Source organism: Caretta caretta, chromosome 20, assembly GCF_965140235.1.
Source record: "Caretta caretta isolate rCarCar2 chromosome 20, rCarCar1.hap1, whole genome shotgun sequence".
In the NCBI taxonomy this organism is placed as follows: Eukaryota; Metazoa; Chordata; order Testudines; family Cheloniidae; genus Caretta; species Caretta caretta.
Genome location: NC_134225.1, coordinates 20,503,113 through 20,527,598, shown reverse-complemented (window position 1 = coordinate 20,527,598; position 24,486 = coordinate 20,503,113). Strand labels below are relative to the sequence as shown.

At 59.9% G+C, this 24,486-nt stretch overlaps 2 protein-coding genes across 5 annotated transcripts; one reads left to right on the top strand and one right to left on the bottom strand.

Annotated features, from left to right (window-relative positions):
* Positions 1–3,212: 3,212 nt before the first annotated feature.
* On the top strand, positions 3,213–19,102 carry EPOR (erythropoietin receptor). Of its 4 annotated transcripts, XM_048831621.2 has the most exons (9): positions 3,216–3,776; positions 4,755–4,945; positions 12,567–12,696; positions 13,040–13,218; positions 15,158–15,309; positions 15,394–15,547; positions 15,802–15,889; positions 16,548–16,635; positions 17,126–19,102. In XM_048831621.2, exons 2-9 carry the CDS (start codon positions 4,840–4,842, stop codon positions 17,717–17,719), a joined length of 1,491 nt encoding a protein of 496 aa, XP_048687578.2. In that variant the 5' UTR covers positions 3,216–3,776; positions 4,755–4,839; the 3' UTR covers positions 17,720–19,102. The 4 variants fall into 4 exon arrangements, with proteins under 4 accessions (XP_048687581.2, XP_048687578.2, XP_048687579.2 ...); XM_048831624.2 differs by lacking the exon at positions 4,755–4,945 and having other exon boundaries at positions 3,213–3,776; positions 13,125–13,218; XM_048831622.2 differs by lacking the exon at positions 3,216–3,776 and having other exon boundaries at positions 4,736–4,945.
* A 1,486-nt stretch (positions 19,103–20,588) lies between these two features.
* On the bottom strand, positions 20,589–22,472 carry SWSAP1 (SWIM-type zinc finger 7 associated protein 1). The gene is made up of 2 exons (XM_048831627.2): positions 21,905–22,472; positions 20,589–21,324 (listed from the first exon to the last, which is right to left on the bottom strand). Exons 1-2 carry the CDS (start codon positions 22,112–22,114, stop codon positions 20,785–20,787), a joined length of 750 nt encoding a protein of 249 aa, XP_048687584.2. The 5' UTR covers positions 22,115–22,472; the 3' UTR covers positions 20,589–20,784.
* Between the last annotated feature and the right edge of the window lie 2,014 nt (positions 22,473–24,486).

Genomic DNA, 24,486 nt, shown 5'->3' with positions numbered 1-24,486 from the left:
TCCTGCCCCCCAATCCGTGCAGTTGCCTAGCAACCAGCCAGCCTTATTTCTCCCCCCCCCCGCTGTTAAGGGGGGTCCCTAATATCCCCCCCCAGTGTTGGTGATCCTGGCTCCCCCAACCCCACTGTGACCCCTGTGGTGACAAGAGGGGGGCCGTCAGCCTGTGGTGACCCCCAGTCTCTTCTTGCTGTCCCAGCTCAGAAAGGGTTAACGGGCAGGCCCCAGTGGGGGAAATTGGGCGGGAGCCCCCATGGGGGGGCGTGATTATCCCGGGTGGGGCGGGGGAGATAAGCAGCAGGGAGAGAGGGAAGTGTCCTGGGAAAGGCTGATATGGGTCCTTCCCCCCACATCGCCTGCACCTTCCCTGAGCACAGAGTATCCCTGACCCCCGCCCATCCCCCCCACCCCCAACCACTAGCCCCCGAGGCCTCTCCCAGAGCTGGGGCTCGAACCCAGGAGTCCTGATCCCCCTCCCCCCAACCACTGGCCCCCGAGGCCTCTCCCAGAGCTGGGGCTCGAACCCAGGAGTCCTGATCCCCCTCCCCCCAACCACTAACCCCCGAGGCCTCTCCCAGAGCTGGGGCTCGAACCCAGGAGTCCTGATCCCCCTCCCCCCAACAACTTACCCCCGAGGCCTCTCCCAGAGCTGGGGCTCGAACCCAGGAGTCCTGATCCCCCTCCCCCCAACCACTAACCCCCGAGGCCTCTCCCAGAGCTGGGGCTCGAACCCAGGAGTCCTGATCCCCCTCCCCCCAACCACTAGCCCCCGAGGCCTCTCCCAGAGCTGGGGCTCGAACCCAGGAGTCCTGATCCCCCTCCCCCCAACCACTAGCCCCCGAGGCCTCTCCCAGAGCTGGGGCTCGAACCCAGGAGTCCTGATCCCCCTCCCCCCAACCACTAGCCCCCGAGGCCTCTCCCAGAGCTGGGGCTCGAACCCAGGAGTCCTGATCCCCCTCCCCCCAACCACTAGCCCCCGAGGCCTCTCCCAGAGCTGGGGCTCGAACCCAGGAGTCCTGATCCCCCTCCCCTCAACCACTAGCCCCCGAGGCCTCTCCCAGAGCTGGGGCTCGAACTCAGGAGTCCTGATCCCCCTCCCCCCAACCACTAACCCCCGAGGCCTCTCCCAGAGCTGGGGCTCGAACCCAGGAGTCCTGATCCTCCTGCCCCCAACCACTAACCCCCGAGGCCTCTCCCACAGCTGGGGCTAGAACCCAGGAGTCCTGATCCCCCTCCCCCCAACCACTAGCCCCCGAGGCCTCTCCCAGAGTTGGGGCTCGAACCCAGGAGTCCTGATCCCCCTCCCCCCAACCACTAGCCCCCGAGGCCTCTCCCAGAGCTGAGGCTCGAACCCAGGAGTCCTGATCCCCCTCCCCCCAACCACTAACCCCCGAGGCCTCTCCCAGAGCTGGGGCTCGAACTCAGGAGTCCTGATCCCCCTCCCCCCAACCACTAACCCCCGAGGCCTCTCCCAGAGCTGGGGCTCGAACCCAGGAGTCCTGATCCCCCTCCCCCCAACCACTAACCCCCGAGGCCTCTCCCAGAGTTGGGGCTCGAACCCAGGAGTCCTGATCCCCCTCCCCCCAACCACTAGCCCCCGAGGCCTCTCCCAGAGCTGAGGCTCGAACCCAGGAGTCCTGATCCCCCTCCCCCCAACCACTAACCCCCGAGGCCTCTCCCAGAGCTGGGGCTCGAACCCAGGAGTCCTGATCCCCCTCCCCTCAACCACTAGCCCCCGAGGCCTCTCCCAGAGCTGGGGCTCGAACCCAGGAGTCCTGATCCCTCTCCCCTCAACCACTAGCCCCCGAGGCCTCTCCCAGAGCTGGGGCTCGAACCCAGGAGTCCTGATCCCCCTCCCCCCAACCACTAACCCCCGAGGCCTCTCCCAGAGCTGGGGCTCGAACCCAGGAGTCCTGATCCCCCTCCCCCCAACCACTAGCCCCCGAGGCCTCTCCCAGAGCTGGGGCTCGAACCCAGGAGTCCTGATCCCCCTCCCCCCAACCACTAACCCCCGAGGCCTCTCCCAGAGCTGGGGCTCGAACCCAGGAGTCCTGATCCCCCTCCCCTCAACCACTAGCCCCCGAGGCCTCTCCCAGAGCTGGGGCTCGAACCCAGGAGTCCTGATCCCCCTCCCCCCAACCACTAGCCCCCGAGGCCTCTCCCAGAGCTGGGGCTCGAACCCAGGAGTCCTGATCCCCCTCCCCTCAACCACTAGCCCCCGAGGCCTCTCCCAGAGCTGGGGCTCGAACCCAGGAGTCCTGATCCCCCTCCCCCCAACCACTAGCCCCCGAGGCCTCTCCCAGAGCTGGGGCTCGAACCCAGGAGTCCTGATCCCCCTCCCCTCAACCACTAGCCCCCGAGGCCTCTCCCAGAGCTGGGGCTCGAACCCAGGAGTCCTGATCCCCCTCCCCCCAACCACTAACCCCCGAGGCCTCTCCCAGAGCTGGGGCTCGAACCCAGGAGTCCTGATCCCCCTCCCCCCAACCACTAACCCCCGAGGCCTCTCCCAGAGCTGGGGCTCGAACCCAGGAGTCCTGATCCCCCTCCCCTCAACCACTAACCCCCGAGGCCTCTCCCAGAGCTGGGGCTCGAACCCAGGAGTCCTGATCCCCCTCCCCCCAACCACTAGCCCCCGAGGCCTCTCCCAGAGCTGGGGCTCGAACCCAGGAGTCCTGATCCCCCTCCCCCCAACCACTAACCCCCGAGGCCTCTCCCAGAGCTGGGGCTCGAACCCAGGAGTCCTGATCCCCCTCCCCCCAACCACTAGCCCCCGAGGCCTCTCCCAGAGCTGGGGCTCGAACCCAGGAGTCTTGACACCCCCGCCCCCTTCCCTGAGCTGCGGATAGAACCCAACCCCAAGCTGGACAAAGTGCCCCGTGGCTGATGTTTTCACCTTCGAATGCAAGGAGCTCCGTGTGTATGTTTGTGTGTGTGTGTGTAGTCACGTGTGCATGCAGGGACGTGCCTGTATTCGGGGGGGGGGCGGGGGGTGCGTGCAGGAACGTACATGTCTTTGTGCATCCGTGTAGTCGTGTGTGTGCAGGGGCGTGCCTGCACCAGTGTGTCCGGGGCGGCGTGCGTGTATTCCTCGATTTATGGCCACGCTTGTGCACGTGTTGGGGGTGGGGCTGAGGGCGTTGAGCGGGACGCTCAGTTACCGCCCCCGCATGGGCCTTGGTGTAAACAGCCCGGTCCAGCCCGGCGCCACTCCAGCGCCTTATCTCTGGCCAACACGCCGTGTTTGTTTCAGCCTGTCCCGCCCCATGTTCTTGCTGTGACAGATCTCACCTGCGTCACGGGGGGCCGGCGTGTGGGGCCCGGCTTTGATTGAACGTGGGACAGTTTGTTTTTCACAGTAAAAAGCGGGGACAGGGGTGTTAGTGAAAGCTACAAATACCTGGATGAGCTGGTCCAATTCCCAGCTGTGCCACAGACTCCCTGGTGACCGCACGGCACGGCTCTGTGCCTCGGTTTCCCCACCCGTACAATGCGGATAATGAATCTACTTTGGTCTGGCTTGTGAGTTCAGACCGGGAGTGCTTGGGGCAAGGACTGTCTCAGTGGGTCTGGGCAGTGCCTGGCACAACGGGGGCCACTGGCGTAGCTAGGGGGAGCGAACAGGGCCACCTGCTTGTACTCACCGGGTGGCGCGCCGGGTCCTCGGCGGCCCTGAAGGCCCCTGCCGCTGAAATGCCGCCGAGGACCCAGAGCGACTGAAGGCCCCCGCCGAGCCGGACCCCGTGAAGACCCCCCCTGCCGAAGACCCGGAGCGTCTCTGGGTGAGTAAAAATTTAAAAAGGCACTGCTCCCCCCGCTTCCCCCTCCCGGCTGCACGACTGACGGGGGCCCTGAGCTCGGTCGGGGTCTGGGCAGCACCTGGCCCAATTGGGACCTGATCTTGGTTGGCGCCTCTCGGGCTCTTGCAATGCACAAAACCCAGCAATACCAATGTGCTGGCATCGCAACGCCCCGGTTTATCTGCTGCCCAGTTCCAACGTCCCCTGGGAGGGTTTGATTATCTTCCTGCTGCTGGGAAGGGACCTGCCCTCCTTCCAGCCAGACGGTTGGGGAGTGCAGGCGGGGGGTGTCTAAACCCCCTTTAACACCCTCTTTCCAGCACCCTCTGGGTCTGGGGTGCATCACCCCTCACCCCCCTGTTTGGTCCGGGTCCTGCGACCTGGAGCCTGAGTGTCCCTGTTTGCGGCATGGTGAGGGCCATCTCCCGCTCCATCCCCCTGCTGCACCCTCGATTGGCAAAGCGCAGGATTGGCCCTGCTAGAGCCCACGGGGTGGGGATTCACTGCCTCGTCTGATCAACTCCCCAGCTGTGCATCCTACAGGCCAGTGAATCCTGTGTGATGGGGATCCACTCTCCTCTGGAGCCCACTGGCCAGTGATCCACACAGCCCCCCACTGGTTCCCACCAGGCAGAACCCCCTGGATCCCACGGGGCAGTGATCTGCTCCCCCCGGATCCCACAGGACAATGGTCAGCTCCCCCCTGGATCCCATGGGGCAGTGATCTGTTCCCCCCGGATCCCACGGGGCAGAGAGCTGCTCCCTCCGGATCCCATGGGGCAGAGAGCTGCTCCCTCCGGATCCCATGGGGCAGTGATCCGCTCCCCAAGGCAGTGGAGGGGGCATTGGTGGAGACATGGGGGTGTCTCTACCCCTCCTGGCTCCTCTCCAACTCCCTGCCGTGCTCCTCAGCCTCTCCTAGCAGCAGCCCCAGCCCAGCCCTTATCTGTCCCCTCCCAGCCTGCCCGCCCCGCCGAGCGCAGCCACAACCTGCAGCCAGGGGCCAGGGAGCCCTGCCAGGCCAGACGGCTCAGCGCTCCGGACCATGGAGCCTCGTTGGAGCCACATCGCTGCCCTCTGCACCCTGCTGGCCTGGGCCACCTGCACCACGCAGGAGGGAGCTGGACCCGACAATGGCTTCAACATCCAAGGTATCAGCACAGGCCCTGGGGGCTGGCAGTGCCCTGCGGGCTGGGGGAGGGCGAGTGGCCCGGGGGCCAGGCAGGGGCACGGGGCAGGAGTGTTTCATAACAGGAAACTGATTTCCTCCCTCTGCTGTTAGATCCTGACAGCTAGTGTGCGTGTGCGTGAGCGTGAGCAGAAGTGTGTGTGTGACCGTGAGTGAGCACGAGTGTGCGTGGATGTGTGTGAGTGGAAGCACGAGTGTGCGTGGGGGGGGTGCGCACGTGCGTGAGTGTGGGGGTGCGCTTGCAGGCGTGTGTGCACCAGGCTCTAGGGAATGTGGCTGTGAAACATGTTCTGATGTCTTAGCCCAGCGTGTGGGTCTGCCCGATCGACCCCCAGACACACGTGTCCCTCCAGTCGGCTCTCTGTCCTCAGACCCGTCTGTCCTAACGAGAGCCCGAACTACAGCAGAGCTGACCCACCCCCTTGATCTATCTATCCCCATGCACCCCCTCTATCTATCTATCTATCTATCTATCTATCTATCTATCTATCTATCTATCTATCTATCTATCTATCTATCCCCACACACCCCCTCTATCTATCTATCTATCCCCCCCCACACCCATCTCTCCATTCAAATGCCTACATGGCCCTAACCGCCAGCGATCTGAGCATCTCCAGAAGGATGCTGAGGTTGGGGGAAAGCCCCCTAGCAGCCCACCTCTCTGACAGAGTGTATCGCTGACCCACTTGCCCGTGTGCTGATCTAGGTTTGTTTCCCAGCCCACGCTAACAGGGCTGCCGGGCCGTTCTGTAGTGCAGCGTGTCGGCGACTCTGCTGAGAGAGACCCATTAGATAAAAGCAGAAGTAATTCGCAGTAACCTGTAGAGCTAGACTTGGTCATAAAAAATTCATTTTTATTTTTGATCATTTCGACGGAGAATCTCAGGGTTTATTTGTAAGTCTTTTTTTTAGATTTGCATTGAGCTAAATCTTCACAGCTGCACAAAATTACGGGGCTTTTTTCAGACAACAGGGTGAGAGAGCCGACAACAAGTATTTAACGACACTAGATGTTCAGATTGAAAAAGGTCAAGCTTTCTCACCGGTCCAACCCAACTTGTCAACGTCACGTATCAAAACACGCAAAGGAAACAGCCTTAAATCAAACTACGGCCTTCTCTCCGTAGATTTCAGTGATCATTGGCGGAAACACTTTTTATCAGTTTCTGCGTGTACGTGGTGAAATCAACATTTACTGATAAACATCTTCTCCTTCCCAGCCCATGCACAGATAAGGATGGTGGGCCGTTGTACAAGCATGTGTGTTATGGGAAATATATTTTGAGAAACTTATATGGTAAAAAGTTGGACTGTATAGGTAATGAGGTAGCTGCATATCTATATACGGACGGGGGGGTGCATGTTACGTGAAATACGTTTTGGGAGATACGTGTGTAAGGTGCCGTGTATTGACAGCTAGATGTGGGTCTATGCACAGATAGAGAAGTGTGTGTATAATTTGTGTGTCTATACAAAATATAAAAGGAGGACTTGTGGCACCTTAGAGACTAACCAATTTATTTGAGCATGAGCTTTCGTGAGCTACAGCTCACTTCATCGGATGCATACCGTGGAAACTGCAGAAGACATTATATACACAGAGACCATGAAACAATACCTCCTCCCACCCCACTGTCCTGCTGGTAATAGCTTATCTAAAGTGATCATCAAGTTGGGCCATTTCCAGCACAAATCCAGGTTTTCTCACCCTCCGCCCCCCCCCCCCCCCCACAAACTCACTCTCCTGCTGGTAATAGCCCATCCAAAGTGACCACTCTCTTCACAATATGTATGATAATCAAGGTGGGCCATTTCCAGCACAAATCCAGGTTTTCTCACCCTCCGCCCCCCCACAAACAACCTCACTCTCCTGCTGGTAATAGCCTATCTAAAGTGACCACTCTCCCTACAATGTGCATGATAATCAAGGTGGGCCATTTCCAGCACAAATCCAGGTTCTCTCATCCCCTCACCCCCATACACACACAAACTCACTCTCCTGCTGGTAATAGCTCATCCAAAGTGACCACTCTCCCTACAATGTGCATGGTAATCAAGGTGGGCCATTTCCAGCACAAATCCAGGCTTTCTCACCCCCCCCCCCCCGCCCCGCCGGGAACACACGGAGGTATTGTTTCATGGTCTCTGTGTGTATATAATGTCTTCTGCAGTTTCCACGGTATGCATCCGATGAAGTGAGCTGTAGCTCACGAAAGCTCATGCTCAAATAAATTGGTTAGTCTCTAAGGGTGCCACAAGTACTCCTTTTCTTTTTGCGAATACAGACTAACACGGCTGTTACTCTGAAACCTCTTGGAATATGTTTTCCAAACTGCATTTTACCTCCGACATCTAAGCATGTACATAGTCTGAAAGGTCCTTATCGTGTGTAGCATACAAGGTTGGTTTGCACAGTCTTTGCCCAGAAGGAGGTGGGAGGCAGAGCAACTGAAAGATAAAAGGGAGGGAAAGAGGGGGTGACATCACGGTGGGGGGTTTACCCCTAGATCAGGGAGAGAAGGTGGAGGAGGCATTTCTAGAACAAATAACAGAAGGATCCAAAACACAAGACCTGGTAGTTAGCAGGGGGCACTTCACCTCCCCACACATCTGTCGGGAAGGTCATACGGCAAGATTTCCAGCCCGCTGCTGGAATGCACTGGGGCCAGCCGTTTGTTCCCGCCAGCGGAGGAAGGAACCGGGGGAAAGGGCAGTTTTGACTTGATTCTGACCAGTGGGGAGGAATTGGTCACGCATCTGAAGTTGGAAGGTGATTTGGGTGGAAGTGATTGTGATGGAATAGGTTCCATGTTTCAAGGGAAAGGAAGGAGTGAGAGCAGCAGGAACAGGACAGTGGACATCAAAAAAAGCCGACGTTGACAAACTCCGAGAACGGGCTGCTGAGGTCCCATGGGGAGAAAATCTATGGGATAAAGGAGTTGAGGAGAGCTGGCAGTTTCTCAAGGAGACGCTATCAAAGATACAACTTTGAAGTACCAATACAAAGTCTCCAATACAAAGGAGAGATCAGAAGAAGAGTAAGAGGCCAGCGGGGCTCCTTCAGGAGCTCTTTAATGACCTGAAAATCAAAAAGGGCTCCTACTAAAAGTGGAAACCTGGATGAACTGCTCAGGAGGAGAACAAAAAACCAGCACAATCATGTAGGGACAAAATCAGACAGGCTAAGCCACAAAACGATTACACCTGCAAGGGCCATATAAAGCAAGAAGAAGAGGTTCTTTAAATCCAGTAGGAGCAAGAGAAAGGCAAAGGAAAGTGGAGGTCCTCTTCTTAGCGGGGAAGGAGTGCTAATAACTGATGACATCAAGAAGCCCGAAGTGTCTAATGCCTATTTTGCATCAGTCTTCATTAAAATGGCTAACGGTGTCCAGGTACTCAACGCAATGAAGATTAACCAGGGGGAAGGAGCGAGAGCCAAAACAAGGAAAGATCAGGGTAAAGCATATTTAAATAAGTGAGATACATTCAAGTTGGCAGCGTCTGATGAAAGCCATCCTAGGTTACTTAAGAAATGAGCTGAAGCGATTATCTTTGAGAGCTCCTGAAGGATGGGTGAGGTCCCAGAGGACTGGACAGGGGCAAATGTAGTATTTTCCTTCTTTGTCTACTGGCCCAGTGAGCTGTAGATAGGAAATATCTTGATTTCAGTAACACTTTGGATGCAGTCCCATGTGACAGTCTCATAAGCCAACTAAGGAAATGTCGTCTAGATGTAAGATAGATAGGTGGGTGCACAACTGGTTGAAAATTGTACTCAGAGAGTAATTATCAATGGTTGGCTGTCAAACTGTGAGGGTGTGTCTGCTGGGGTCCCGCAGGGGTCAGTCCTGGGTCCAGTACTGTTCAATATTTGTATTAGTGACTTGGCTAACGGAGTGGAGCGTGTGCTTATACGTTTGTGGCTGACACTAAGCTGGGAGGGGTTCCAAGCACTTTGGAGGACAGGATTAGAATTCAAAACAGCCCTGGCAAATTGGAAAATTGGCCTGAAATCAACAAGATGAAATTCAGTAAAGACAAGTGCAAAGTACTTCACTCAGGAAGGAAAAATCAAATGTCTAGTGTCAGGAAGAGGAGCTGGGGGCTAGAGTGAGTCACAAATTGAACGAGCCCGCAATGTGATGCAGTTGTGAAACCGGCTAATATTCCGGGGTGTATTAGCAGGAGTGTCATATGTGAGACGCGGGAGGTGACTGTCCCGCTCTGCTCGGCACTGGGGAGCCCTCAGCTGGAGTCCTGGGTCCAGTTCTGGGTGCTGCGCTTTAGGGAAGATGTGGACAAATTGGAGAGTGGCTAGAGGAGACCCACAGAAACGATCCAAGGTTTAGAAAACCGGATCTGTGAGAGAAGATTAAACCCTGGGCATGTTTAGTCCTGAGAAAAGACGACTGAGACAGGGGAGCTGAGAACAGTCTTCAAATAGCTTAAGGGCTGTTACAAAGAGGGTGGGGATCAATGGTTCTCCCTGTCCCTGCAGGGTAGGACAAGAAGCAATGGGCTTCATCTGCAGCGAGGGAGATGGAGGCTAGAATTAGGAAAAACTTTCTAACTAACCCTAAGGGGAGCTAAGCTCTGGACCAGGTGTCCAAGGGCGGTTGTGGGATCCCCGACACGAGGTTTTGAAGAACCGGTTGGACAAACCCCGGTCAGGGATGGTCAAGGTTTATTTGCTCCTGCCTCAGCACAGCGGGCTGGACCAGATGAGCTCTCGCTGATGAGCTCTCGAGATCCCTTCCAGCCCCACATTTCTGTGTTTCTTTGATATTTTATTCCTCTACCGTACAGACATTTTGTTAAAACCACGTCTTCTCTTAATATATGAATGAGATGCAGCTCGTGCCTCCATAGTCGCGGTTAAGTTGAATTTTGCTCCTAAAACAGGGTTATAAAGAATATATTGTTTTCTAAAATCTAATCTCATCTATCTATTCCAATACACATCTATCTATCTATCTATCTATCTATCTATCTATCTATCTATCCCCATACACCCCTTCTATCTAATCTATCTATCTATCTATCTATCTATCCCCATACACCCCTTCTATCTAATCTATCTATCCCCATACCCCTTCTATCTATCTATGTATTTATCTATCTATCCATCCCCATACACCCCTTCTATCTATCTAATCTAATTTATCTATCCCCATACACCTCTTCTATCTATCTGTCTATCTATCTATCTATCTATCTCCATACACCCCTTGTATCTACCTATCCCCATATACCCCATCTATCTATCTATCTATCTATCTATCTATCTATCTATCTATCTATCTATCTATCTATCTATCCCCATACACCCCTTCTACCTAATCTATCTATCTATCCCCATACACCCCTTCTACCTAATTTATCTATCTATCTCCGTACACCCCTTCTATCATCTATCTATCTATCTATCTATCTATCTATCTATCCCCATACACCCCTTCTATCTATCTATCTATCCCCGTACACCCCATCTATATCTATCTATCTGTCTATCTCCATACACCCCTTGTATCTACCTATCTATCCCCATACACCCCATCTATCTATCTATGCCCATACACCCCCCTCTATCTATCCCCACACACCCCTTCTATCTATCTAATCTATCTATCTATCCATTCCCATACACCTCTTCTATCTATCTATCTATCTATCTATCTATCTATCTATCCCCATACACCCCTTCTACCTAATCTATCTATCTATCCCCATACACCACTTCTATCTATCTATCTATCTATCTATCTATCTATCTCCGTACACCCCTTCTATCTATCTAATCTATCTATCTATCTATCTATCCCCATACACCCCTTCTATCTATCTAATCTATCTATCTATCCCCATACACCCCATCTATATCTATCTATCTATCTGTCTATCTATCTATCCCCATACACCCCTTCTATCTATCTAATCTATCTATCTATCCATTCCCATACACCTCTTCTATCTATCTATCTATCTATCTATCTATCTATCTATCTATCTATCTATCTATCTATCTATCTCCATACACCCCTTGTATCTACCTATCCCCATATACCCCATCTATCTATCTATCTATCCCCATACACCCCTTCTACCTAATCTATCTATCTATCCCCATACACCACTTCTATCTATCTATCTATCTATCTATCTATCTATCTATCTCCGTACACCCCTTCTATCTATCTAATCTATCTATCTATCTATCCCCATAAACCCCTTCTATCTAATCTATCTATCTATCTATCCCCATACACCCCATCTATATCTATCTATCTATCTGTCTATCTATCTATCTATCCCCATACACCCCTTCTATCTATCTAATCTATCTATCTATCCATTCCCATACACCTCTTCTATCTATCTATCTATCTGTCTATCTAATCTACTTTCCTAAATTATATAAAGGGAACGTAGCCTATAAGGTAATAATATAGAACAGGTAATTAAAGATCATTTCTCGACTCCATGCGTGACGCAGACTGGGAGTTGTTAACAGAAAGCAGCTTCAAGCAAAATGACAGAGGCTAAGGGGAATTCTGTGTCTGCACGTGGCTGAATCCCCGTGAAATGCCTGGAACAGGCCCTGGTCTAATAAACGAAGCACGAACTAATCATATGTATTATCTGGATTATGGTAGAGCCCAAAGGCCCAGTTGTGCCGGGCGCTGCCCGGACACAGTATAACCGTGTAGTGAGGAGCTGTGTTATTATTTTCTACACACAATCACCCACATGTACACATACACCTAGTCCTACCCCCCCATACAATACAGACACAGACACACACCTACCTTCACACACAGACATCCACACCCATATATTTATATATACACACACCTTCCTTCACACACAGACATCCACACCCATATATCTATATATACACACACCTTCCTTCACACACATGCACACAGATACACACACACACACAGAGGTACACACATAGATACACACACACATCTGCAGACACAGAGCTACACACACACACAGATACACACACACACAGACCCCCTATTGAATAGCCCTTCACGAGTCAGTAGACACTCGTGCACACATAGATATTCACACACACACACACACATTCACCCGGACTGTCCCCTGCACACATTAACTCTCCTGCATGGTGCCAATGGAGTGCCCTGCTCCATTCACGGGGCGTCCGTCTGCAGTGGGGCAGACCCAGGGAGCGGAGGTCTGCCCCCAGGAATCCCTCGGGCAGGGCCGGCTGGCTCCAGACGAGACCCCTCACTCTCAGCGGCAGCTGGGGCCTGTTGCCTGCTGGGGGTTGGGGTTGTTCTTGTACCTGGCTGCGAAGGTCTCTCTTGGAGCCACCTCCCCGGGCGGTTCAGGGCAAGGGGCTGTTAACCCTCAGAACCCCCAGCAGCAGGATGTTACTAGGGCGCAGGGTTTGCTGCAGGGTAGCGGCGTTCTTCGCTGGCCAGGCTTTGGGGGTGCAGGACTAGGATCGGGGGGATCGCTCGATGACTCGGGGTGGGGGGGTTGTTAATTGGTCCGTGTGGATGGTGGGGGAGAGGTGGCTGCTAACTGGGCCCTCCCTGTGCCCCCAGCTGCCCTGCTTCTGGGTGAGGAGCCCCTGGACCCCAAATGTTTCACGCGCTGCCTGGAGGACCTGACCTGCTTCTGGGAGAGCAGCAGCCCCCCGAGCGCCACGGAATACGGCTTCTTCTATGTCGTGGAGTGAGTCCCCCTCCCGCACCAGGAGCCCCTCTGTGGGGAGATGAGGGGGGGGAGAGGGCAAGTCTTGGAATGCCATCGTGCCCCCGTCCCTCCCATGCCCGCCTCTGTGCCCCCAAGTCTCATCCCACAGCCTGCCCCTTGCCCCCTCCCTCTGCACCCTCAGGCTGTGCCCCCCAGGCCAGCCCCAGCATGTGCCCCACGAAGCGTGCCCCCTCTGCTGATACCCCCATCCCACGTCTGCTGCCCCGGGCAGAGGGCGTGCATGAAAGGGCCCCAGGCCTCCCCTCCCCCCAGCCTCTGCTGCTGCTGACCCCCTGCCCCCCTCTCTCCCCGCCTCTGACAGGGGGGACGCCCCGCAGCGCTGCAACCTGAGCGTGGCCCGGACGCCCTGGAACAGCACCCGCTTCACCTGCATCTTCCCCCCCCAGGACACCCCGTCTTTCACCCCCCTGCACGTTGGTGCCTACACTGGCAACAGCAGCAACATCGTCCACGCCCGCACCATCATGGTCAACCAAGTGGGTAGGTGTGAGAGCCGGGAGGGGAAAGGCCCCACGTACCCCCGAGCCAGCCAGTCCTCCTGCCCCGGGCTGGATTGGAGCCGGCGCCCCCTAGAGGGGAAAGGCCCCATACCCCATTACCAGTCCCCCCGAGCCAGCCAGTCCTCCTGCCCCGGGCTGGATTGGAGCCGGCGCCCCCTAGAGGGGAAAGGCCCCATACCCCATGACCAGTCCCCCCGAGCCAGCCAGTCCTCCTGCCCCAGGCCGGATGGGAGCCAGCGCCCCCTAGAGGGGAAAGGCCCCATACCCCATGACCAGTCCCCCCGAGCCAGCCAGTCCTCCTGCCCCAGGCCGGATGGGAGCCAGCGCCCCCTAGAGGGGAAAGGCCCCATACCCCATGACCAGTCCCCCCGAGCCAGTCAGTCCTCCTGCCCTAGGCCGGATCGGAGCCGGCGCCCCCTAGAGGGGAAAGGCCCCATACCCCATGACCAGTCCCCCTAAGCCAGTCAGTCCTCCTGCCCCAGGCCGGATGGGAGCCAGCGCCCCCTAGAGGGGAAAGGCCCCATACCCCATGACCAGTCCCCCCGAGTCAGCCAGTCTTCTTGCCCCAGGCCAGATCGGAGCCGGTGCCCCCTAGAGGGGAAAGGCCCCATACCCCATTACCAGTCCCCCTAAGCCAGTCAGTCCTCCTGCCCTAGGCCGGATCGGAGCCGGCGCCCCCTAGAGGGGAAAGGCCCCATACCCCATGACCAGTCCCCCTAAGCCAGTCAGTCCTCCTGCCCCAGGCCGGATGGGAGCCAGCGCCCCCTAGAGGGGAAAGGCCCTATACCCCATGACCAGTCCCCCCGAGTCAGCCAGTCTTCTTGCCCCAGGCCAGATCGGAGCCGGTGCCCCCTAGAGGGGAAAGGCCCCATACCCCATTACCAGTTCCCCCGAGTCAGCCAGCCTTCTTGCCCCAAGCCAGATCGGAGCCGGCACCCCCTAGAGGGGAAAGGCCCCATACCCCATGACCAGTCCCCCTAAGCCAGTCAGTCCTCCTGCCCTAGGCCGGATTGGAGCCGGCGCCCCCTAGAGGGGAAAGGCCCCATACCCCATGACCAGTCCCCCTAAGCCAGTCAGTCCTCCTGCCCTAGGCCGGATTGGAGCCGGCGCCCCCTAGAGGGGAAAGGCCCCATACCCCATTACCAGTTCCCCCGAGTCAGCCAGCCTTCTTGCCCCAAGCCAGATCGGAGCCGGCGCCCCCTAGAGGGGAAAGGCCCCATACCCCATGACCAGTCCCCCTAAGCCAGTCAGTCCTCCTGCCCTAGGCCAGATTGGAGCCGGCGCCCCCTAGAGGGGAAAGGCCCCATACCCCATGACCAGTCCCCCCGAGTCAGCCAGTCTTCTTGCCCCAAGCCAGATCGGAGCCGGCGCCCCCTAGAGGGGAAAGGCCCCATACCCCATGACCAGTCCCCCCAAGCCAGCCAGCCCTCCTGCCCCAGGCCGGATTGGAGCCATCTCCCCTCCTCCGCTCCCCCCCACCCCGAGCTATCCAGTCTCCAGCCCCGGGCCACATGGGAGCCAGCACTGACTAGAGGGGAAAGGCCCTGTGACCCATTCCCTGCCCCCCCCCCCCAGCCAGTCCCTGCCCTGGGCCAGATCGGAGCCAGTGCCTGGAGGGGAAAGACCCCATGCCCCACTCCCCACCCCCCGACCCAGCTAATTCCCCTGCCCTGGGCCAGATGGGTGCTGGCGCCCCCTTGAGGGGAAAGTCCCCATGCCCCACGCCCCTGAGCCAACCCGTCCCCCTCCTTGGGACTGGATTGAGGCTGGCGCCCCCAGAGGGAAACGGCCCCATTGCCAGACTCCCGCCCCAGCCCGCCCCCCCCCCGGGCCAGCGCCCCCTAGAGGGGAAAGGCCTCGAGCCCCATTCCCAGGCTCCCGGACACACCAGCTCACGTCTTCCCCCCTCCCGGCCGCAGTTCTCCTGGACCCTCCGTCCAACCTGACGGCGCGTGCAACCGAGAGCCCGGGGCAGCTGACGGTGAGCTGGCAGCCGCCCAGCCTCCGCTACCTGGAGAGCAGCCTGCGCTACGAGGTGGCCTTCGTCCCCGAGGGCGCCGAGCGCCAGATGGTGAGCCCGCCCCTGCCCTGCCCTGCCCTGCCCCGGCCCCGGCCCCGCCCGGCGCCCCTCACCCTGCCCTCCTGCCCCCTGCAGGTCGACATCCCCGACGGCCGCACCGAGTGCCTGATCCTCAACCTGCGGGGCCGGACCCGCTACGCCCTGGCCGTGCGCGTCAAGCCCGACGGCGTCAGCTACAGCGGCTACTGGAGTGCCTGGTCGGCGCCGGTCACCGTGGTGACGCCCCATGGTGAGACCCCCTCCCTGGAGGCCCCCTCCACGTTGGGTGGTGGGGGATAGCGGGGTGGGGGTGGAGGTGGAGGGGCCGTTGGGTGGCGGGGGATAGCGGGGTGGGGATGGGGGTGGAGGGGCCGTTGGGTGGAGGGGGATAGCGGGGTGGGGTGGGGGTGGAGGGGGCCGCGGGATGGTCTGGGGGTCCGATCCTGGGCCCTTCTCTATGATCCCACTGGAGGCAGCTCCTGACCCTGCCACCCCACCTTGCAGATCTGGACCCCCTGATCCTGTCGCTGTCGCTCATCCTGGTGCTCATCCTGGTGCTCCTGGCCCTCTTTGCCCTGCTCACCCACCGCAGGTACTGCCCGCCACGCCCGTGCCCACCGGGACAGCCCTTCCCGCACCCGCTGGGCCCCTCCAGGCTAAGGTTTCAACCCCAGCCTTACTCATGCGCACACGCCTGCCAAACTGGGTGTGGTGCCCAGGTGGGCAGAGGAGTGGGGGTGGGGGCTGTAAGGTTGTGGGAGGGGGGTGCAGGGGTGCAAGGGGGGCTGCGAGGTTGTGTGTGCAGATGCCCATGTGTGCAGTCATGTTTGGGGGCGGTATGCATTTGTGTGTGAGGCGTGTGCGCGTGCATGGAGGTGTGTGTCCAGGGGTGCACATGTGCACACACGCCTCACACGTGTGTGGGGGACTGGGCACGTGTGTGAGAGTATGCGCAAGGCATGTGTGCACGGAGGGGAGTCCCCAGGGGGGCGTGCATGTATGTACTTGTCTAGGGTAGCATGCGCATGCGTCTGGCAACGTGTCTGCATATGCTTGGCGGTCGCGTGTGTGAGGGGATGCACGAGGCGTGGGGGCGGCACTGGGGACCGTATCTCCTGAGCCCCCTGCCGCCAATGGCCCACGAGCGTTCGCAGGGTGGGTGCACACGCATTTCCATTGCCGGGGGGGGGGAGGATTCACGCCCGGGCTTGTCTCCTGTTCACTACTGTCCCCCCCCGCTCCCCCCCAAGGTTTTTGAAGAAGCAGCTGTGGCCTGTGATTCCCAGCCCGGAGCACAAATTCGAGGGGCTTTTCACCCTCTACAAGGGGAACTTCCAGGTACCGGATTCTGCCCTGGCCAGGGGCCCCACAGGGGGCTGCAGCCCATCGACGCATGGAGGGGTCTGGCCAGCAGGGCCTGCTGGGGGGAAGTCACCACACTGCCCACCACGCCACACTGCCCACATCTGTGCTGGGGCTATGGGGGTCTGATGCTGAGAGGACGCACTGGGCTGGGGGACCAGAGTGGTTGTCCGAGGGGGGAGATGCTTAGAGATGGGGAAGCCCCCAGAGAAGGGCCAAGCTGCGGAGTGAGCCCGGGTCTGGTTTTCACGCTGCCAAATGCTAGGCATTGTTGTTGTAGGCCCTACATAAATCCTTGGTTTAAAACAAAGGGGCTGGCAGGATCTGGCCCAGGGTGGGTGCTGGGGGGACAGGCAGAACTTGAGAGTCCAGGGGTGCGGAGAGGAGGCTCAGACCACCAGGCCTGGCTCAGAAGGTGCCCCCGCACCCAGCCTCTCCGGTGATCCAAGCCCTGTTGCCTTCGCAGCTCTGGCTGGGACAAAGGAACGCCTGCCTCTGGTGGAGTGGGAACCCTGGCTACTTGGAGGAGCAGCCCAGCCTGCTGGAGGTGCTGTCCGAGGGCCGCGAATCCAAGGCGGAGGGGCCGGTGCCCCCTCTGCCCCTCAAAGCCCAGGGCTCGGCTCTGCCCAGCCGCCCTCAGCTGCCCGCAGAGCCCCAGGGCGACTACCTGGTGCTGGATGAACAGCTGATGCCATGCAGCCTGGGCGAGGACTCTCTGCTCCTGCTGGATGCCTGGAGCAGTGCGGGCGTTGAAGCCCCCCCTGCCGTGGGGCAGGAGCTGGGCCCCCCGGGGGCCACACCGGAGCCTGTCCCGGGGGAGCAGGTCTCGTCCTCTTCCAGCTTCGAGTACACCGTCTTCGACCCCAGTTCGGAGCTGCTGGCACCCTGTGGGCATCAGCGCCCGCTCAAATACAGCTACTTGCTGGTGTCCGACTCCGGGATCTCTGCTGACTACGGCCCCCTGGGCACCAGCACCAACCGGCCCAACCTCTACACCAACCTGTGCCAGGATGGGGGCCAGGCCCAGCCCTTCCCAGCCAGCTACGTGGTGTGCTCATAGTGCCGGCGGATGGGCAGGGGACTCCGGGCCTGGAGAACAGAGATGGACCCCCAGGTCTGCCGGACGTGGAGGAAACTCCTTCCCGGCAGGATGTCGCGGGGACCCCGTCCCGGCAGGAGGTTCAGAGACCTGGGAGGAGGTAAAGGAGACCCCCGTCCCGGCAGGAGGTTCAGAGACCTGGGAGGAGGTAAAGGAGACCTCTGTCCCAGCAGGAGGTTGAGGATGGATATATGACCCCAGCACCAGCTCCCTCTTGCCCGATGCTTGCCAGGCTGTGGTGGGAGCCAAGGCAGGTGGGAGCCGAACTGCCCCAGCTCAGGTTCAGACTGGGCTCTCGCCGGGACGGAAACTCCCACCTGGCCGGATGGGCCACGGGGCGACGTGGACGGTGCTGGCTGTTGCAGCCGTGGAGCAGGTGGTCAGGGACCAACCTGCCAGCAGGGGGCGTTACCTCCAATCGCCCCCCCCCTCACCAGAGCTGGCTTGGATTCGAAACACGAGTTGGGTGGAAGCTGTAGCCCCCTGTGCCACCAAGGGGAGCCCACCCACTCTGCTCTCCCCCCCACCCCCCAGCCTGGCTCGGCTGCAAGGGGTGCTGGGAGTCCTGCAATCCTGCCCCTTTTCTTTTTGTACTTATGTGTATAGGGGAGGAAAGCTCAAAAAGCCCCGTTACCCCTGTAAATCTGTTACTGCTGTGACCAATGTAGTAGCCAGGCAGTAGGGGCTAGAGGTTAGAGTGAGGGGTGGGTCGGGTGTCAGGACTCTTGGGTTCCAGCCCCAGCTGTGGGAGGAGAGTGGGGCCTAGTGGTTAGAGCTAGGGGAGCTGGGCGTCAGGACTCCTGGGTTCTATCCCAGCTGTGCCACTGACTGGCTTTGTGACCTGGGGCAAGTCCCACCCCCGCCCCCTTTCTGCACCTGTTTCCCCACTTGTAAAACAGGGCTGACAATACTGACCAACCCGGGTTGTCATTGGGATCTTCCCTCTGCTATAGGTATTTAACCCCACGGGGTCGTCCCGGCCCTGGGGCGCTCTCGTCATTAACCCTTTAAGGGATGCTGCCGGCGCCAGATGGACTGATTCGCCCTGGCACCACCACAGCCCTCTTGGGGTGAGACCAACCCACCTGGCCAGCATTGAAACACCTGGGGGTTGAGGGCTCCTATCTGCCCGGCAGCGGTGGGGCCCCAGCTTAGGCCAGGGGCTTGTTAAAGGGGAGCAGGTGGGGCTGGCTAGGAGGGATCCCAACTAGGGTTGAGAATCCCAACTAGGGGACTGCCCCACAGCGCACAGTGCCCTGGCCGGGCTGGGGCCCAGCCAGGAGCCCGCAGCGGCTGGATGCGTGAGAGATCTTGGTCTTTTAATAAAGGGGCTGGTTTTTTCCACTCCACGTCTGCCTACTTTCTGCTGGGGAAGGCTCCACGGCTCCGGGATGCCCCGTTACGTCAGCTCAGTCTGAAACCAATCAAGCTCCGACTTCAAACCGGTTCAGCATTTCCCCCTCACTGCTCCTCCAGGGGACTGCCGCCTTCTCTGCTGGGTAGAAACCTGCTTCCCCATCTGTGCCTGGACCAGCCTTGTCAGGCCAGCTTAGAGCGAGGGAGACGCAGGGGGAAAAGATGCCGGGGGAGAGACTGGAACCCCTTTAGGCAGGAACTGGCTTTGTGATTGGAGTTTGTACAGCACCTAGCACAATGGGATCCTGGACACTGCCATCATACAGATAAATCATGTTTTCCGCTCCTCGTAGCAGGGCCTGAGGATCGCGACACCGGTTAAAGCCAGCGTGTATGGCTGCCTGTCCCGCGTGCTGGGGTCTTGCACGTGCCCGGCCCAAGTGCAAGGAAACGTGGCAACGAGCCCTGGGCGCTGCTGGCTCTCCCGTGCCACTAAGCGTCAATGACTCCACTGGCTCTCAGCCCGGGCGCTGGCAGAAACACCGTGGCGTAGCTCGAACGGGCGGCAGACAGTGCCGGGGTGCCAGGGGCGGAATCGGGGGAGTAGCTCTGCTTGGATCCAGCCTCCCACCAGCGTGAGGACCACCCCCCACCCTCCAAACAGCCCCACAGGCAGGCAGCAGGCAGAACCCTTTGGCTCAGCGCCCGTCCCCACCTGATAGCGATTATCTCCACAGCAACCAGCCCCCCTCCCCCCCCCCCCGGGCATTATCAGCAGCAGCTCAGCTTGTGGCAGGCAGCGGAAGCCCAGCCAAGCGCTGACTCTCGGCAGGGACGGGCGCCGATCCAACATCGGCAGGGTGAGCCCCTTGGGACGGGAGCCCGTCGGGAGAGCCGGGAGGGGGCAGGAGCTGAAGGCTCCAGGGGCTGCTGGGCCTGATTCGTGGCTTCACCGTCCTTGTGCCAATGCCCCCAGCCCTGTGCCAGATCAGCTCCATGGCACTGAGCCAGCTGGGAGGGACATTCGCGGCTGTGGAAGGGGAGTGCGGTCTAGTGGGTTAGAACATGAGAGGGAGGGCCTGGGAGCCAGGACTCCTGGGTTCTACTCCCAGATCTGGGAGGGGCTGGAGTCAGGTTTTATTACTGGCTCTGGACCGGGAGTAGGGGCTAACGCTCAGAGCAGGGGAAATGACTCGAGGTCAGACAGCAGGTGAGTGGCAAGAGCCAGGAACAGAGGCCCGATCTCCTCCGCTCCGAGCCCTGCATCCTACGCACTGGAACAGATGGGCTCCCCCTCAGAGTTGGGCGCAGCTAATTGGTCAGGTCACCCCACCTCTTCAGAGAGCCGAAACCCTGGAAAATAAATTAGATTCAGGGGTAGAGACTGCACATTATGCTGTCTGTGCAGCACCTGGCGCGATGGGGGGGCAGGCCCGATCTCGGCTGCTCCTTCGGCGGTACTGGAATAAACAGATTTGTATTGTTGAATTTTCCACCATTTCTATTCACTGTGGGTGGCAAATTAAGCAGGCCAAGAGGGGAAAATACGTCTCTGTATGCCCCCTCAAATCGCCCAAGCTTCAGCCAACGACCAGGGCAGAAACCCTCACTCGGGAAACAGACGGATTTACATCTCCAGCGGAGAATGCTAGAGGCCAGAGCCCCAGCGGTCACTTCTCAGCCCCGGCAGCTCTGTCTCTGTCCGAAGCTGCCCCTGGATCCTCTGCACAGCCCCATGGAACCGGGGATACCCTCATCTCTCCATCGAGGCCGAATCCCAGCCTCCATTCCCGGTCTGGAGCACCGGGCTGGGACAGGCGTGCCCTGAACAGCCCGTCGCCCCCGCAGTCCTCCTGGCCCAGGGCTGCCGCCGAGTCTGGGCACAGCCAGCACTGGGCTGGGAAGTAGCGCTGGAGGATGCTGAGATGATCCTCAACCTCTGTTTCCCCGGAGACCTGCACGGAGGCGATGAGCTGGCAGCAGGGGGCAGATCCTTGGGGGTCCGCGCCGAGGCGCCCCGTGAAGTACGAAGCTGTGTCCACCAGCAGGGCTGAGAGCCGGGCGGCTGCCTGAGGGCCAGGGCAACCAGCGAGGTAATGCTCCAGGCCATCCAGCAAGATGAGGGCAGGGGGCCCAGGCAGGCTCTGGTGCAGCGAGGCCAACAGCTGCCGCAGCTCCCGCAGGGAGGGCGGGTAGAGGAACTGGATGCGCTAGGGTGGGGAAGGGGAGGGAAGCGATTGAACTGGGTCAGCCCCCGCCCGGGATCCCCTCCCCACAGCCCATCCTGCCCCAGCCTGGGATCCCCTCCCCCACAGTCCATCCTGCCCCAGCCCGGGATCCCCTCCCCCACAGCCCATCCCGCCCCCGCCCGGGAGCCCCTCCCTCACCAGGCCAACCACAGCCAAGCCCCCCTGCCTCCCAGCTAGTCCCAACCCAGTATATCCTCCCTTCCCCTGCCTGGCATCCCCCTGCCAACACCCCGCCAGGTACAGGCCGCCAGCTGTCCTATGCCAGCACCAACCCCCCCACCTCCAGAAAAGCCCTGCCCTATCTGGCCCCTCCCACTCCTCAGGCCCCTCCCTTTATCTGATGCCCTGCCCCTTAGGCTCCCCCCCTGCCATGAAGCCCCACCCCTTAGCTCCCCGCTCCCATCAGGCACTGCGGCCTCCAGCTTCTCCCCACATTCAGCCCCCCGCCCCCTAAGACTTTGACCCTTGGCCCCGCCCCTTCCGCGCAGGCCCCGCCCCGGGCCCTTGGCCCCGCCCCTTCCGCGCAGGCCCCGCCCATCACCTGCAGGTCGCGCAGGTCGCTCTCCCCGCGCCGGGCCCCCGGCAGCCGCTGCAGGGCGCGAGGCGCCAGGAACAGCGCGCGGGGCCCGCCCCGGGCCGCCCGGAACAGCAGCGCCGAGCGGCCGGAGCGGGCCGGGCCTAGCACCAGGGCCGGGGCCGGGGCCGGGCCGGGCCCCGCCGCGCCCAGCGCCTGCTGCAGCGCCGCCGACATTGCCCCGCCCACTCCGCGCCCCGGGCCAATCCGGGGGGATGTCCCGCCCAGTCCCCGGGGGATAGCTAATCAGAAATCGTCTTTGGTTCCGGTCACGCCCCTTTCCAACCTCCAGCCAATCCGGAATAAGGACCGCCCGCCTCCGTTGATCTAGCCAATCCTGGGGCGAGTCCCTCCGGCCGCTTCGTTTTCTTGCCTTCCAGCCAATCCGCGGGGAGGGCCCGCCCACTCTCTGAAGCCTAGCCAATCAGTGGCTGCAACCGCCTCTGGCCGCGTGCTCACTGCCCCGAGCACTGGACCCATCTCACCGCCCACCGCGCAGCTGGGATAGAACCCAGGCGTCCGGCCCCCACCCCCTGCCCTGAGCACCGGGCCCCCCGCGCAGCTGGGATAGAACCCAGGCGTCCGGGCCCCACCCCCTGCCCTGAGCACCGGGCCCCCCGCGCAGCTGGGATAGAACCCAGGCGTCCGGGCCCCACTCCCTGCCCTGAGCACCGGGCCCCCCGCGCAGCTGGGATAGAACCCAGGCGTCCGGCCCCCACCCCCTGCCCTGAGCACCGGGCCCCCCGCGCAGCTGGGATAGAACCCAGGCGTCCGGCCCCCACCCCCTGCCCTGAGCACCGGCCCCACCTCGCAGCTGGGATAGAACCCAGGCGTCCGGGCCCCACCCCCTGCCCTGAGCACCGGGCCCCCCGCGCAGCTGGGATAGAACCCAGGCGTCCGGGCCCCACTCCCTGCCCAGGGCACTGGACCCCAGTTCACCTGCACTGACTGGGCTATATAACACTGACCCCCTTTGGCTGGTGCCCCGGGCGCTGATGGGGCTGTGGGGAGAGCGGAGGGGTTCGAGGAATGTTCCCTTTATTTGGCTGCCAAATCCATCCCCACAGCTCTGCCGACGCCCCTGGCTCCTGACCCGCAGCCCCGCCGATCCCAGCCCTGAGTCCCCTCCCTTCCCACAGCTCAGTCAACGCCCCTTGATCCTGACCCATCGCACCCAGCTGTGTCGATGCTCCTCACCCCTGACCCTTCTGCTACCCGGGCCCTGGGCTCCAGCCCTTCCACCTCTGCCAACGCTCTTAATCTCAACCTGTGCCCCCTGTTATCCTACCTCTGCTTCCCCCACAGCTCTGGCCATGCGCCTCAAGCCTGACCTCCTGTGCCTGCCCCTCAAGCCTGCCCCATGGCCTTCTTGGAAAGGCTCCAGAGAAACTTATTTCACCATAAGGTGAATGGGTGATCGCTGGCTTTGGGCCCCGGGGGCCATGGGGGACTCGGAGGGGGATTAATTCAAACATTTAGCAGTAACTAAACAGTGGCATTTTCAGCCGGCTGGTGCATTCATCTGTCCCCTGCTCCGTGGGGCATCTGCAAACCTCTCGCCATCTGTCGCCGCCTGCTAGGGCCAGAGCTGGGGGAGGGGGAGGGGAGCTATGTTGGGAGGAGTTAATTTGCAGTAGAATTGGGGAGGGGAGGAAATCCAGGGACACCCCAGCGAGTGGACACCTGATAAGCACCCTGGGGTCCTACTGTTACCTGCCGGGGCTGCATTATCCCAGGGGCAGCCCAGCCTGGGGTGAAATGATACAAAGGAAGCCTGAGAGGGGCCACCAGGTGGTGGGGGGGGGGCAAAGGGGGATCTCTGGGCTGCAAAGGGTCAGAAGGAACCCACCCTGAACCCTGGGGAGGACCCCACCTTAGCCAGTCTCGTCCCCTGCCCCCAGGCCGATTTTAAGGAGGATCCAATTAACCAGATTACTCAGGGATCACAGCTCAAAGCACCTCGGTTGTTAATTACCAGCTAAGGCGCAGTGTGTGTGTCCATGTGCCAGGCAGGTCTGGAGCTGGTGTGATCTCCCAGGCCAACTACTGGAGAGCCGCGTGAATTGGCTCTGGCCTTAGACTGGGGGTCCCTGATCTCCCCTCCCCACACATGCTCCGCTGCCCCCAACTCAGCCTGGGGATGCTGGATATAAACTACAGACCCCTCCCCACAGGGTAATGGATGTAGCAGTCTCCCCCAACCCGCATGGACACAGAGACCACTCTATGGGCTGCCCAACGGGCCTGCTGGGGGGCAGGTGCCACACTGTGGAATGGGGGGGCTACCCAAGGGGGCTTTGCTGCCACAGCCCCCCACCAGCATGCCCCTGCCCTGGGACTGCTCTGGGGGGCGCATGGGCCTGTCCCCTCTAGGGTGTGCCAGCTCCCATCCGGCTCCAGGGACTGGGTGGCTCAGGGGTTTGGCCCCCTTTCTTTGGGGCTGGGTTCCATGGCCAGCTTGGTTGGAGATCTGTCACGTTCAGGAGATCTTTGGGGGGGGGGGTTACCTCTCCCCTCCATCTCTGCTCTGAATGTGTCTGGGAATCCAT

What these genes read in the sequence shown, in the direction of transcription:
- SWSAP1 (XM_048831627.2), bottom strand. Translation starts at nt 22,114, where the DNA reads ATGTCGGCGGCGCTGCAGCAGGCGCTGGGCGCGGCGGGGCCCGGCCCG. An exon ending in GCGACCTGCGCGACCTGCAG is followed by an intron (nt 21,325 to 21,904) that starts GTGATGGGCGGG and finishes TCCCCACCCTAG; the next exon opens with CGCATCCAGTTCCTCTACCC.
- EPOR (XM_048831621.2), top strand. Translation starts at nt 4,840, where the DNA reads ATGGAGCCTCGTTGGAGCCACATCGCTGCCCTCTGCACCCTGCTGGCC. An exon ending in CATCATGGTCAACCAAGTGG is followed by an intron (nt 13,219 to 15,157) that starts GTAGGTGTGAGA and finishes TCCCGGCCGCAG; the next exon opens with TTCTCCTGGACCCTCCGTCC. An exon ending in AGGGCGCCGAGCGCCAGATG is followed by an intron (nt 15,310 to 15,393) that starts GTGAGCCCGCCC and finishes TGCCCCCTGCAG; the next exon opens with GTCGACATCCCCGACGGCCG.